Below are 14918 nucleotides of genomic sequence, written 5' to 3' on the forward strand. Positions count from 1 at the left end.
CCATGAGGGGTGTAGTTTCCAAAATGTTGTCACTTGTGGGGGTTTTCACTGTTTAGGCTGATCAGGTGCTCTGCAAGCACGACATGGCATCCGCTATCTATTCCAGACAGTTTTGATCTTTAAAAGTCAAATGGTGCTCAATCCCTTCCGAGCCCTGCTGTGCGCCCAAACAGTAGGTTTCTATAACATCTGGGGCATTGCTGTACTCAGGTTAAATTGCACAACAAATTTTGCTGTCCATTTTCTCCTTTAACCCTTGTGAAGATAAAAATTTGGGAACTAAAATATTTTTGTGGGAAAAATTAAAAAAAAATTTTCCTTCACATTCCTGTGAATCACCTAAAGGTGATACACTTTGTGAATGTTGTTCTGAGCACTAATTTTTTTTTAAAGTGTTAGTTTGTGAATTTTCTGTTACATAGACCCCTCAAAGTCACTTCAAATGTGATGTGGTCTCTAAAAAAATTGATTTTCTTGGAAAAATGAAAAATTACAGTTAAACATTCCAACATTAACCCTTCCAAGTTCCTAACAAAAAAAAAAACAAATTGTTTCAAAAATTATGCTGATGACAATTTTGGTAAAAATTTTATATTTTCTAAAATAAACACAAATCATATTGACCAAAATTTACCACTGACATGGTATACAATGTGTCACGAAAGAACAATCTCATCACTGGGATATGTTGAAGTGTTCCAAAGTTATTACTGCTAAAGTGGCGCTGGTTGAAATTGTAAAATTTGCCCTGGTCAGGAAGGTGAAAACAGGCTTTGTGGTGAAGGGGTTAAACATGGAAGTGTGATTGAGACTTTGTATAATATCATATTGGCATAATCATGCCAGGATATTACACAATTAAAGGGAACTTGCCAGCAGGATTGTGCTGAATAACCTACAGACAGTGTCAGGTTATACTGAAAAAAAAAATCTGTTTGAAAATGGCGCCGCCGCATCTGCGCATTAGCAGCTATTGGCGATATGATAGTTACTACTGCGCAAGCGCCGCTGGCACCATCTAGACAAAAAAAAAATGCCTCTCCCAAGATGGCAGCTGCGCAGTAGCATCTATCAGAAGATGGCCAATAGATGCTACTGCGCAGGCGCGGCCAGTGCCACCTTAGTGTAGACCATTTACTTTTCCTCTAGCAAGATGTTGCTGTCGGTGCCTGCGAAGTAGCAGCTATTGGCGATCTGATAGATGCTAATGCACAGGCACTGGCTAATGCATCTTGGAGGAGGCAGCTTTTTTTTCTCTAGCAGATGGATTTCATCACCAGGTATCATTGTAATCAGTATAATGGCGCCAACCTGACAGTGTTGGTTACTGTGCACAATCCTGCACAGGTTCCCTTTAAGATAAAAAGAGAACTTATATACAAATGCACTGCAGTAATATATGTAACATTTAGTAAAAATGAATAAATAGTAATTTTTATGTACAAAATATCTAAATAATATACTAAATCAATGGTTAAATATTTACTCTCAATTGTCTAAAACAGGGTACAGTTGAATTACAAAAAAAAAACAAGTGGCATCAATTCAGGAGAAAATGACAGATTAAAGAGAATCTGTCAGTAGGTTTTTGATATGTAATCTGAGAACAGCATGAGGTAGGGGTTAAAACACAAGTCAACAACATGTCACTTATCAAAGTGTGTACTGTTGTTTAATTATAGTGAAGGTTTTATCACTAGGACATAATCATTGCTGTGACTAGCTGGCAGTGAGCAGTGGTCGGATTTCACCGCCTTATGTGATAAGCAGCTCATTGTCAATAGAAAATGTACATAGAGATGAAACTATAGTAAATCCTCACAAAAAATAGACTGCGATCCTGTTGAAAATGAGCAATATAAACATACAATGACCATAAGGGAACAATGCGAGCTAAATATATTAAAAATGATTTATTTGTAAATATATTAAGATAGATTAACTATACACAATATAGGAAATATGCACAAAGCCATAAAACTATTATAATTGTATTGTGAGACATAGATACAGAAACAACATAGAATGGCCACATATCCTAATAAAAATAATAATACAAAAGGTCAAAAGCATGATCTATTACCTGAGGCCATCATAAAACGGATGAGTGGACTGCTAAATCACACACGTTTCACCACTGCTTGCAGTTTTGTCAGAACCTTCTGATGGAACCGCAGGTGGTCGTGAAACGCGCATCGAGGTGCGATTTAGCAGTCCACTCATCCGTTTTATGATGGCCTCAGGTAATAGATCATGCTGTTGACCTTTTGTATTATTATGTATGGTCTACTGTTATTATCATAAATGGTCTATTAGCGCTACCTGTATTTGGTCGTGAGTTTATTATTTTCTATAGGCTATATGGTCATCTTTTTTCCAATGTGCATCTAGAAGCATTGAACCAATTGATCCTTAGATACACTGGGTGCTAATTCTATTTATACATATTATTTATGCATGTTTTTTAGGATTTGTGGCCATGGTATGTTGTTTCTGTATCTATGTCTCACAATACCATTATAATGGTTATATAGCTTTATGCATATTTACCATATTGTGTATCATTAACCCCTTAACGACCGCTGATATGCCTTTTAACGGCGGTAGTTGTTTTTGGCTAGCTGAACACACCAAATAATATAAAGGGAGATAAAAAATGTGTTCGCAGCCCGGGTCCACCGTGCAGAGATGGAACCTGCTGCTGAGTAATGGCGGAGGGACGCTTGCTCACATGTGGGTTAGACCTCACCCAGTGTGAATGGGAGTGAACTCTGTTGCTTCACAGAGTTGCCAAATATACGCTGCACCCTGTTATCAGTCACAGGGTGCAGCTAAAAGACGCTGGTGGGATCCCTATGAATCACCCCCACTAAACTGATGATTGGACTCGCTCTAACCTGCCGTGGCTTTTGAGCCCGCGCCTGAGGAAGCCCTGAGTAAGATGCTGAGTCCAAGTGGGAATTCCCACTCTACACTGACCGGTTGTCAGGACAGGACTAACTAAAACATTTACCACACTGAGTTTGTACAGCGCCACTCTGGCAGACACCACTAACTACCCTAACTAGGGTCAGGAAAGCGCACTGATTGCGCATGGCGCTGCACTGGCGGTCGCTGCTAATAGACGCTGTAGCTTGTGCCTAGTGCTGCATGGCCCAGTCTGGTGCTAGGTAAGTACTTTCAACAACACTAAGGATGGGAATGATTAAGGAGCTTTCACCAGATTCAGTCATACACACACACAATTACAGTTTTATACTAGCGCATGGCCAAGCAGCCATGTGAACCTTTTATAGCTGTAGCCTTCCGGGACCTTCCTAGTGATCCAATCGGAGAAGCTACAGGACCTGAGCATGTGACCCCCGACCTCCAATGAGAGGTCGCCCCGTTGGCATGCTCAGTAGAAGAAAAGCAGGACTTAGTCCCTCGAACGCCTGCTCTCCGCTGATCAATGCTGGTTACAAAGGCTGAGCCTGGAAAGGCAGCTATAGCCAAACGCACAGTATCTGCTTGAGCCAGATGCTAGGATCGACGTCTCTGCTGAGCAGGCTCCACTGCAGCTGGAGGAGAATGGGAGACCGCAGCAGACATGGTTCGTGATTCCCCCTGTCATGATCCCAATGGCAGGGGATCACAAAAGGACAAGCACACAAAACAAAACAAGCTCTAGGGTGATGGAAACTGAGCTGACCGCGATCCTGAACCTAACACACAACTAGCTGTAGCCGGGGAACGTGCCTACGATGATTCCTAGATGTCTCGCGCCAGCCGAAGGACTAACTTCCCCTATTAGAAGAAACACAGACCTCTCTTGCCTCCAGAGAAACACCCCACAGAAATAGCAGCCCCCCACATGTAATGACGGTGAAATGAGAGGAAAGCACATACGTAGTTATGAAAACAGATTCAGCAAAATGAGGCCCGCTAAAGCTAGATAGCAGAGGATACAAAAGTGAACTGCGCGGTCAGCGAAAAACCCTACAAAAAACCATCCTGAAATTACTTGAACTCATGTGCCAACTCATGGAACATGAGGAGTAATATCAGCCCACTAGAGCAACCAGCAAAAAGGAATCACATATCTGCAAGCTGGACTAAGACAAAAATTAAGCAAAACGTGGAACAGGAAAATCAAAAACTTAACTTGTCCTGAAGATTACAGAAGCGGGAAGCAGAGGTAACAAGACACACTGATTACATTGATAGCCGGCGAGGAAATGACAAGAAAGCCAGGTTAAATAGGAAACTCCCATATCCTGATAGAACAGGTGGACACCAGAGACCGCAGAAAACACAAGTCACCCAGTACCATCTGTAACCACCAGAGGGAGCCCAAAAACAGAATCCACAACAGTACCCCCCCTTGAGGAGGGGTCACCGAACCCTCACGAGAACCACCAGGGCGACCAGGATGAGCCCTATGAAATGCACGGACCAAATCAGCAGCATGAACATCAGAGGCAACCACCCAAGAATTATCCTCCTGACCATAACCCTTCCACTTGACCAAATATTGGAGTTTCCGTCTGGAAACACGAGAATCCAAGATCTTCTCCACAACATACTCCAATTCTCCCTCCACCAGCACCGGAGCAGGAGGTTCAAGCGAAGGAACAACAGGTACCTCATACCTCCGCAACAACGACCGATGGAACACATTATGAATAGCAAACGATGCCGGGAGATCCAAACGAAACGACACAGGGTTAAGAATTTCCAAGATCCTATAGGGACCGATGAACCGAGGCTTGAACTTAGGAGAAGAGACCTTCATAGGAACAAAACGAGAAGACAACCACACCAAGTCCCCAACATGAAGTCGAGGACCCACGCGGCGACGGCGATTAGCAAACTGCTGAGCCCTCTCCTGGGACAACTTCAAATTGTCCACCACATGACTCCAAATCTGATGCAACCTATCCACCACCATGTCCACTCCAGGACAATCAGAAGGCTCCACCTGACCAGAGGAAAAACGAGGATGAAACCCCGAATTACAAAAGAAAGGAGAAACCAAGGTAGCAGAACTAGCCCGATTATTAAGGGCAAATTCGGCAAGCGGCAAAAAGGTAACCCAGTCATCTTGATCAGCAGAAACAAAACACCTTAAATAAGTTTCCAAGGTCTGATTAGTTCGTTCCGTCTGGCCATTCGTCTGAGGATGGAATGCAGACGAAAAGGACAAATCAATGCCCATCTTAGCACAGAACGTCCGCCAAAATCTAGACACAAACTGGGATCCCCTGTCAGAAACGATGTTCTCCGGAATCCCATGCAAACGAACCACGTTCTGAAAAAACAGAGGGACCAACTCAGAGGAGGAAGGTAACTTAGGCAAGGGTACCAGATGAACCATCTTAGAAAAGCGGTCACACACAACCCAGATGACGGACATTTTTTGAGAGACAGGGAGATCCGAAATAAAGTCCATGGAAATGTGCGTCCAAGGCCTCTTCGGGATAGGCAAAGGTGACAACAATCCACTGGCCCGAGAACAGCAAGGCTTAGCCCGAGCGCAAACTTCACAAGACTGCACAAAAGAACGCACATCCCTCGACAAGGAAGACCACCAAAAAGACCTGGCCACCAAGTCTCTAGTACCAAATATTCCAGGATGACCTGCCAACACAGAAGAATGGACCTCGGAGATGACTCTACTGGTCCAATTATCCGGAACAAACAGTCTTTCAGGCGGACAACGATCAGGTTTATCCGCCTGAAACTCCTGCAAAGCACGTCGCAAGTCTGGGGAGACAGCCGACAAAATCACCCCATCCCTAAGGATACCAGTGGGCTCAGAATTTCCAGGGGAGTCAGGCACAAAACTCCTAGAAAGAGCATCCGCCTTCACATTCTTTGAACCTGGCAGGTATGAAACCACAAAATCGAAACGGGAGAAAAACAGTGACCAACGAGCCTGTCTAGGATTCAGACGCTTGGCAGACTCAAGGTAAATCAGATTTTTGTGATCAGTCAAGACCACCACACGATGTCTAGCACCCTCAAGCCAATGACGCCACTCCTCAAATGCCCACTTCATGGCCAAAAGCTCCCGATTACCAACATCATAATTCCGCTCAGTGGGCGAAAACTTTCTAGAAAAGAACGCACATGGCTTCATCACTGAGCAATCGGAGCTTCTCTGCGACAAAACCGCCCCCGCTCCAATCTCGGAAGCATCAACCTCAACCTGAAAAGGAAGCGAAACATCTGGCTGACGCAACACAGGAGCAGAAGAAAACCGGCGCTTAAGTTCCTGAAAGGCCTCCACAGCCGCAGGAGACCAATCAGCAACATCAGCACCCTTCTTAGTCAAATCCGTCAAAGGCTTAACAACACTAGAAAAATTAGTTATGAAACGACGATAAAAATTAGCAAAGCCCAAGAACTTCTGTAGACTCTTAAGAGATGTAGGCTGCGTCCAGTCACAAATAGCCTGAACCTTGACGGGATCCATCTCAATAGTAGAAGGGGAAAAAATATACCCCAAAAAAGAAATTTTCTGGACTCCAAAGAGACACTTTGAACCTTTTACAAACAAAGAATTGGCCCGCAGGACCTGAAATACCTTCCTGACCTGCTGAACATGGGACTCCCAGTCATCAGAAAAAACCAAAACATCATCCAAATACACAATCATAAATTTATCCAGATATTCACGGAAAATATCGTGCATAAAGGACTGGAAGACAGAAGGAGCATTAGAAAGTCCAAAAGGCATCACCAAATACTCAAAATGGCCCTCAGGCGTATTAAATGCGGTTTTCCACTCATCACCCTGCTTTATCCGCACAAGATTATACGCACCCCGAAGATCAATCTTAGTGAACCATTTAGCCCCCTTAATGCGAGCGAACAAATCAGTCAACAATGGCAAAGGATACTGATATTTGACTGTAATCTTATTCAAAAGACGGTAATCTATACAAGGCCTCAAGGAACAATCTTTTTTGGCCACGAAAAAAAAACCTGCTCCCAAAGGGGACGAAGATGGACGGATATGTCCCTTTTCCAAGGACTCCTTAACATAATCCCGCATAGCAGTATGCTCTGGCACTGACAGATTGAACAAACGTCCTTTAGGAAATTTACTGCCAGGAATCAAATCTATAGCACAATCGCAATCCCTGTGAGGAGGAAGCGAATTGAGCTTAGGCTCCTCAAAAACATCCCGATAATCAGACAAAAATACAGGAACCTCAGAAGGAGTAGATGAAGCAATAGAAATCGGAGGTGCATCATCATGAACCCCCTGACATCCCCAGCTTAACACAGACATCGTTTTCCAGTCCAAGACTGGGTTATGAGTTTGTAACCATGGCAGACCAAGCACTAAGACATCATGTAAATTATACAGTACCAGGAAGCGAATCACCTCCTGATGAACGGGAGTCATACGCATGGTCACTTGTGTCCAGTACTGAGGTTTGTTCATAGCCAAAGGTGTAGAGTCAATTCCTTTCAAAGGAATAGGGACTTCCAGAGGCTCCAGACTAAACCCACAGCGGTTGGCAAATGACCAATCCATAAGACTCAGGGCAGCGCCTGAATCCACATAGGCATCGACGGAAATGGCTGATAATGAACAAATCAGAGTCACAGACAGAATGAACTTAGACTGTAAAGTACTAATGGCAACAGACTTATCAACCTTTTTTGTGCGTTTAGAGCATGCTGATATAACATGAGCTGAATCACCACAATAAAAACACAACCCATTTTTCCGCCTATAGTTTTGCCGTTCACTTCTGGACTGAATTCTATCACATTGCATTGTCTCAGGTGCCTGTTCCGAAGACACCGCCAAATGGTGCACAGGTTTGCGCTCCCGTAAACGCCGATCAATCTGAATAGCCATAGTCATAGACTCATTCAGACCTGTAGGCGCAGGGAACCCCACCATAACATCTTTAATGGCCTCAGAAAGGCCATCTCTGAATCTTGCAGTCAGGGCGCACTCATTCCACTGAGTAAGCACCGACCATTTCCGAAATTTCTGACAATATATTTCTGCTTCATCTTGCCCCTGAGAGAGAGCCAATAAAGCTTTTTCAGCCTGAATCTCTAGGTTAGGTTCCTCATAGAGCAAACCCAATGCCAGAAAAAACGCATCCACATTGAGCAACGCAGGATCCCCTGGTGCCAATTCAAATGCCCAATTCTGAGGGTCACCCCGCAGGAAGGATATAACAATTTTGACTTGCTGAGCAGGGTCTCCAGAGGAGCGAGATTTTAAAGAAAGAAACAACTTGCAATTGTTCCTAAAATTCAGAAAACTAGATCTATCTCCAGAAAAAAACTCTGGGATAGGAATTCTAGGTTCAGACATAGGAGCATGTACAACAAACTCTGGACGTCCATGATAAACAGCTGAGGTCAGAGCCATTCAGGGATTAAGAGGAGGTAAGACGCAGCCAGGCTGCAATTAAGGCTAGGCAGCAAACTCTGAGGGGAAAGAAAAAAAAAAAAAAAACTTCCTCAGACTATTTTTCCTCCTACTTCAGCCAATACGATTACCACTTTTTGGCCGGCTATACTGTCATGATCCCAATGGCAGGGGATCACAAAAGGACAAGCACACAAAACAAAACAAGCTCTAGGGTGATGGAAACTGAGCTGACCGCGATCCTGAACCTAACACACAACTAGCTGTAGCCGGGGAACGTGCCTACGATGATTCCTAGACGTCTCGCGCCAGCCGAAGGACTAACTTCCCCTATTAGAAGAAACACAGACCTCTCTTGCCTCCAGAGAAACACCCCACAGAAATAGCAGCCCCCCACATGTAATGACGGTGAAATGAGAGGAAAGCACATACGTAGTTATGAAAACAGATTCAGCAAAATGAGGCCCGCTAAAGCTAGATAGCAGAGGATACAAAAGTGAACTGCGCGGTCAGCGAAAAACCCTACAAAAAACCATCCTGAAATTACTTGAACTCATGTGCCAACTCATGGAACATGAGGAGTAATATCAGCCCACTAGAGCAACCAGCAAAAAGGAATCACATATCTGCAAGCTGGACTAAGACAAAAATTAAGCAAAACGTGGAACAGGAAAATCAAAAACTTAGCTTGTCCTGAAGATTACAGAAGCGGGAAGCAGAGGTAACAAGACACACTGATTACATTGATAGCCGGCGAGGAAATGACAAGAAAGCCAGGTTAAATAGGAAACTCCCATATCCTGATAGAACAGGTGGACACCAGAGACCGCAGAAAACACAAGTCACCCAGTACCATCTGTAACCACCAGAGGGAGCCCAAAAACAGAATCCACAACATCCCCCTGTGCAGCGGCGGGAACTTGACACCTAACAGTAGTTAAGAGTACTTAAATCACAGCGCTGTTAATTAATGACGCTGTGAAAAAAGAGTATAGCGACCCACAAAATCAGATTGTCTCGGCCGCCGGGGTTAGCCGAGACCCCAGAGTACATGATTCAGGTTGTTTTTTACCGACCCCCGGGTTGCGATCGCCGTTATCAACTATATAACGGCGACCGCAAAACAAAAGTGCGATTTGACATTTAATTTTTCTGTCCTTTGATGTGAATGCACATCAGAGGACAGAGAAATAGGGTCCCTGATCCCCCACGATACTTACCAGTGTCCCTGGGTCCTCCTGCTTCCCCCCCCCCCCCCCATGGCCGCTGGCGTCTTCTGTCCACCGAGATCTGCCGGCCAGCACCCGGCAACAATAGGAAGGTTTTTCCTATTGGTTCATTTTGGTCACTGTGATAAACCCTATCACAGTGATCAAAATAAAAAAATAGAAAATAAATTCCCCTTTTATCACCCCCTTACCTAGGGAAAAATAATAAAATAAAGAAAATATATTTATTTCCATTTTCCCATTAGGGTTAGGGTTGGGGCTAAAGTTAGGGTTAGAGTTGGGGTTGGGATTACGTTAGGGTTAGGATTAGGGTTAGGCTTGGGATTAGGTTTAGGGGTGTGCTGGGGTTAGAGTTGTGATTAGGGTTATGGTTAGGGTTGGGATTACGGTTGGTGGGTGTGTTAGGGTTAGGGTTGGAGTTAGAATTGGGGGGGCTTCCACTGTTTAGGTACATCAGGGGGTCTCCAAACATGACATGGCACCACCATTGATTCCAGCCAATTTTGCGTTCAAAAAGTCAAATGGTGCTCCCTCCCTTCTGAGCTCTGCCGTGCGCACAAACAGTGGTTTACCCCCACATATGGGGTATCAGCATACTCAGGAAAAATTGGACAACTACTTTTGGGGTCCAATTTCTCCTGTTACCCTTGGGAAAATAAAAAATTGGGGGCTAAAAAAATAAGTTTTGTGGAAAAAAATGAATTTTTATTTTCACGGCTTTGCGCTATAAACTTCTGTGAAGGACTTGGGCATTCAAAGTGCTCACCACACATCTAGATAAGCTCCTTAGGTGGGTCTCGTTTCCAAAATGGGGTCAATTGTGGGGGGTTTCTACTGTTTAGGCACATCAAGGGCTTTGCAAATGCAACATGACGCCCGCAGACCATTACATCAAAGTCTGCATTCCAAAACATCACTACTTCCCTTCAGAGCCCAGACGTGTGCCCAAACAATGGTTTTCTCCCACATATGGGATATCAGCGTACTCAGAACAAATTGGACAACAACTTTTGAGGTCCAATTTCTCCTGCTACCCTTGGGAAAATAAAAAATTGTGGGCTAAAAAATCATTTTTATGGAAAAGAAATGATTTTTTATTTTCACGGCTTTGCGTTATAAACTTTAGTGCAACACTTGGGGGTTCAAAGTTCACACAACACATCTAGATAAGTTCCTTGGGGGGTCTAGTTTCCAAAATGGGGTCACTTTTGGGGGGTTTCTACTGTTTAGGCACATCAGGGGCTCTGCAAACGCAACATGACACCTGCTGAACATTTTATCAAAGTCAGTATTCCAAAACGGCGCTCCTTCCCTTCTGAGCTCTTCCATGTGCCCAAACATTGGTCCCCCCATATATGGGGTATTAGTGTATTCAGGACAAATTGCACAACAACTTTGATGGTCAAATTTCTCCTGTTACCCTTGTGAAAGTAAACATTTGGGGGTGAAAACATAATTGTTGTGGAAAAAATCTGATTTTTTATTTTCAAGGCTCTACGTTATAAACTTCTGTGAAGAACTTGGGGGTTCATAGTACTCACCACACATAAGCTCCTTTGGGCATCTAGTTTCCAAAATGGGGTTACCTGTGGGAGGTTTCTACTGTTTAGGTACATCAGGGGATCTTTAAACGCAGCATGACGCCCGCAGACCATTCCATCAAACTCTGCATTTTAAAACGTCACTACTTCCCTTCCGTGCCTGATGTGTGCCCAAACAGTGGTCCCCCCCTCATATGGTGTATCGGCATACTCAGAAAAAAATGGTCAACGACTTTGGGGTCCAATTTTTCCTGTTACCTTTGTGAAAATAAAAAATGCAGGCTTAAAAATTATTTTTGAGAGAAAAAAAGATTTTTTTATTTTCACAGCTCTACGTTATAAACTTCTGTGAAGCACTTGGGGGTTCAAAGTGCTCACCACACATCTAGATAAGTTCCTTAAAGGGTCTAGTTTCCAAAATGGTGTCACTTGTGGGGGGTTTCCACTGTTTAGGCACATCAGTGGCTCTCCAAACGTGGCATGGTGTCCGATCTCAATTCCAGCCAATTCTGCATTGAAAAAGTCAAATGGCACTCCTCCCCTTCCGAGCTCTGTCGTGCACACAAACAGTGGTTTACCCCCACATTTGGGGTATCGACGTATTCAGGAGAAATTGCACAACAAATTTTGTGGTTCATTTTCTCTTTTAAAGTGGTTGAAAATAAAAAAAATTGGTTCTGAACTAAAATGTTTGTAAAAAAAAGTTGTGTTAATTTTTTCCTTCCACATTGCTTCAGTTCCTGTGAAGCACATAAAGGGTTAATAAACTTCTTGAATGTGGTTTTGAGCACCTTGAGGGGTGCTGTTTTTAGAATGGTGTCACTTTTTAGAATTTTCAAGATGCTGTGGTAGCATGCTGGATCACTATGCCTTCAATTTTGAATAAATCCCCAACAGTGTCACCAGCAATGCACCACCACACCATCACACCTCCTCCTCCATGCTTCACGGTGGGAACCAGGCATGTAGAGTCCATCCATTCACCTTTCCTGCATCTCACAAAGACATGGTGGTTGGAACCAAAGATCTCAAATTTGGACTCATCAGACCAAAGCACAGATTTCCACTGGTCTAATGTCCATTCCTTGTGTTCTTTAGCCCAAACAAGTCTCTTCTGCTTGTTGCGTGTCCTTAGCAGTGGTTTCCTAGCAGCTATTTTACCATGAAGGCCAGCTGCATAAAGTCTCCTCTTAACAGTTGTTGTAGAGATGTGTCTGCTGCTAGAACTCTGTGTAGCATTGACCTAGTCTCTAATCTGAGCTGCTGTTAACCTGCGATTTCTGAGGCTGGTGACTCGGATAAACTTATCCTCAGAAGCAGAGGTGACTCTTGGTCTTCCTTTCCTGAGGCGGTCCTCATGTGAGCCAGTTTCTTTGTAGTGCTTCATTGTTTTTGCCAGTGCACTTGGGGACACTTTCAAAATTTTCCCAATTTTTCGGACTGACTGACCTTCATTTCTTAAAGTAATGATGGCGACTCGCTTTTCTTTACTTAGCTGTTTTTTCTTGCCATAATACAAATTCTAACAGTCTATTCAGTAGGGCTATCAGCTGTGTATCCACCAGACTTCTGCACAATACAACTGATGGTCCCAACCCCATTTATAAGGCAAGAAATCCCACTTATTAAACCTGACAGGGCACACATGTGAAGTGAAAACCATTTCCGGTGACTACCTCTTGAAGCTCATCAAGAGAATGCCAAGATTGTGCAAAGCAGTCATCAAAGCAAAGGGTGGCTATTTTGAGGAACCTAGAATATAAGACATATTTTCAGTTGTTTCACACTTTTTTTTAAGCATATAATTCCACATGTGTTAATTCATAGTTTTGATACCTTCAGTGTGAATTTACAATTTTCATAGTCATGAAAATACAGAAAATTTTTTAAATGAGGTGTGTCCAAACTTTTGGTCTGTTCTGTATCTCTCTGATTTAAAGGGCATAAAAATTCAAAGTTTGAAAATTGCAAAATCTTTAAAATTTTCGCCATATTTCCGTTTTTTTCATAAATAATTGCAAGTAATATCAAAGAAATTTTACCACTAACATGAAGTACAATATGTCTTGAAAAAATAATCTCAGAATCAGTTGGAGTTATAACCTCATAAATTGACAGTGGTCAGAATCGTAAAAATTGGCCTAGTCATTAAGCTGCAAATTGGCTCCGTCACTAAGGGGTTAATCTCTCTTACTAAATTTACAAAAAGGTTGTTATACAAACAAAAACACAGAAAGATAAGTGCATATCCAGGTAAGTGCAGAAAAGATGTCAGTTTGCACATAGACATGCCGACTGCAAACAACTTATCGGTGTGGGTGCTGGGTTTGGGACTTAGACCAATCTGATATTGTAGATCTATCCTAAGACGTGGACACCAACAAGCCAATAGTGGACAAACCTTTAATGTATAGTAATAGAGTAATAAGATAATAAAGATATAATTAGGTTGATTTTCTTTTTTTCTTACCGATCTTGATTGGTATCACAGTGATCTCCCACTAAGTCATGGTCTGCATCTTCCTGAGAAAGGCATAAGTATTAGAATGACATGTGAAGAAAATGTTTACATTTGCCTAGCTATCATTTGTGAACCTCATGGTGTTCTGCTATTTTGAATAAGGGTATGTGCACACGCTGCGGATTCCATTGTGGATTTTTCCACGCGGATTCTGAAGAATCCGCAGGTAAAATGACCTGCGTTTTACCTGCGGATTCCATGCGGGTTTTTTTGCGTATTTTGTGCGGATTTCACCTGCGTTTTACACCTGCGGATTCCTATAAGGGAATAGGTGTAAAAAACGCTGCGGATTCTGCGCAAAGAATTGACATGCTGCGGAAAATAAACAGCTGCGTTTCGGCGAGTAATTTTCCGCAGCATGGGCACAGCGGATTTGGTTTTCCATAGGTTTACATGGTACTGTACACCGCATGGAAAACTGCTGTGGATCCGCAGCCAACTCCGCAACGTGTGCACGTACCCTAATACCTCAGGCAACAACAGCATTGGCTGTACAAGATGAATTCTGTCCTGTTTGCTTATTGAATAACAGCTACAGTATCTACTATTGCATCAATGTTTCCTATGGAAGCACTGTTTCTTTTCACTCAGCGTCTGTGAGATCTTGGTCAACTATTAGAGTATGTGCACACGTTGAGGATTGGCCTGCGGAATTTTCCACACAGAATCTGCATCTCTTTGCAGAAAACGCAGGCCAAAATGCTTGTGGATTTCATGCAGAATTGATGTGGATTTCTTGCGGATTACTTGAGGATTTGTTGCGGATTGTCATGCGTGTTTTGATGTGTGGATTTGCCTTACTCAATGTATGGTCTATGGGTGCAGAAACGCTGCGTTTCCGCACAAAGAATTGACATGCTGCGGAACGTTTTTTTTCCGCAGCATGTGCACAGTGGTTTTGTATTTCCCATTGATTAACATTGTGTGCACAACGCACTGCGGATTTGAGGCAATTCCGCACGTACAAAAATGCTGCTTAAACGCATCAAAATCCGCAACATGTGCACATAGCCTTAAGACATAATGGTTTCTTCAAGCTGCAACAGACACATTTTCTAATGACTATATGACACCATGAACTTCGATAAACATTTAAGTTTATAATTAAACTGATATTTATAACATACAATCCCCTGTTATAGTGCATAAAATGTTGATGAAATACAAATATTTTTTATTTTAATTTTATTAATTTTTTTTAAAAATTGAGTCAGGGAGTTTTTGTTTGTACAGTGCCTTGA

The 14918-nt window shown here is 42.9% G+C and overlaps 1 protein-coding gene across 1 annotated transcript in view; it reads right to left on the reverse strand.

The window, feature by feature from the left end:
* Positions 1-14918, reverse strand: part of LOC138679350 (cartilage oligomeric matrix protein-like) — a 674654-nt gene that overhangs the window by 133027 nt on the left and 526709 nt on the right. The window contains exon 12 of the mRNA XM_069767792.1: positions 13627-13679. Within this exon, the coding sequence (XP_069623893.1) occupies positions 13627-13679 (53 nt within the window). The remainder of the gene's footprint in view (positions 1-13626; positions 13680-14918) is intronic.

Source organism: Ranitomeya imitator, chromosome 1, assembly GCF_032444005.1.
Source record: "Ranitomeya imitator isolate aRanImi1 chromosome 1, aRanImi1.pri, whole genome shotgun sequence".
NCBI lineage: Eukaryota > Metazoa > Chordata > Amphibia > Anura > Dendrobatidae > Ranitomeya > Ranitomeya imitator.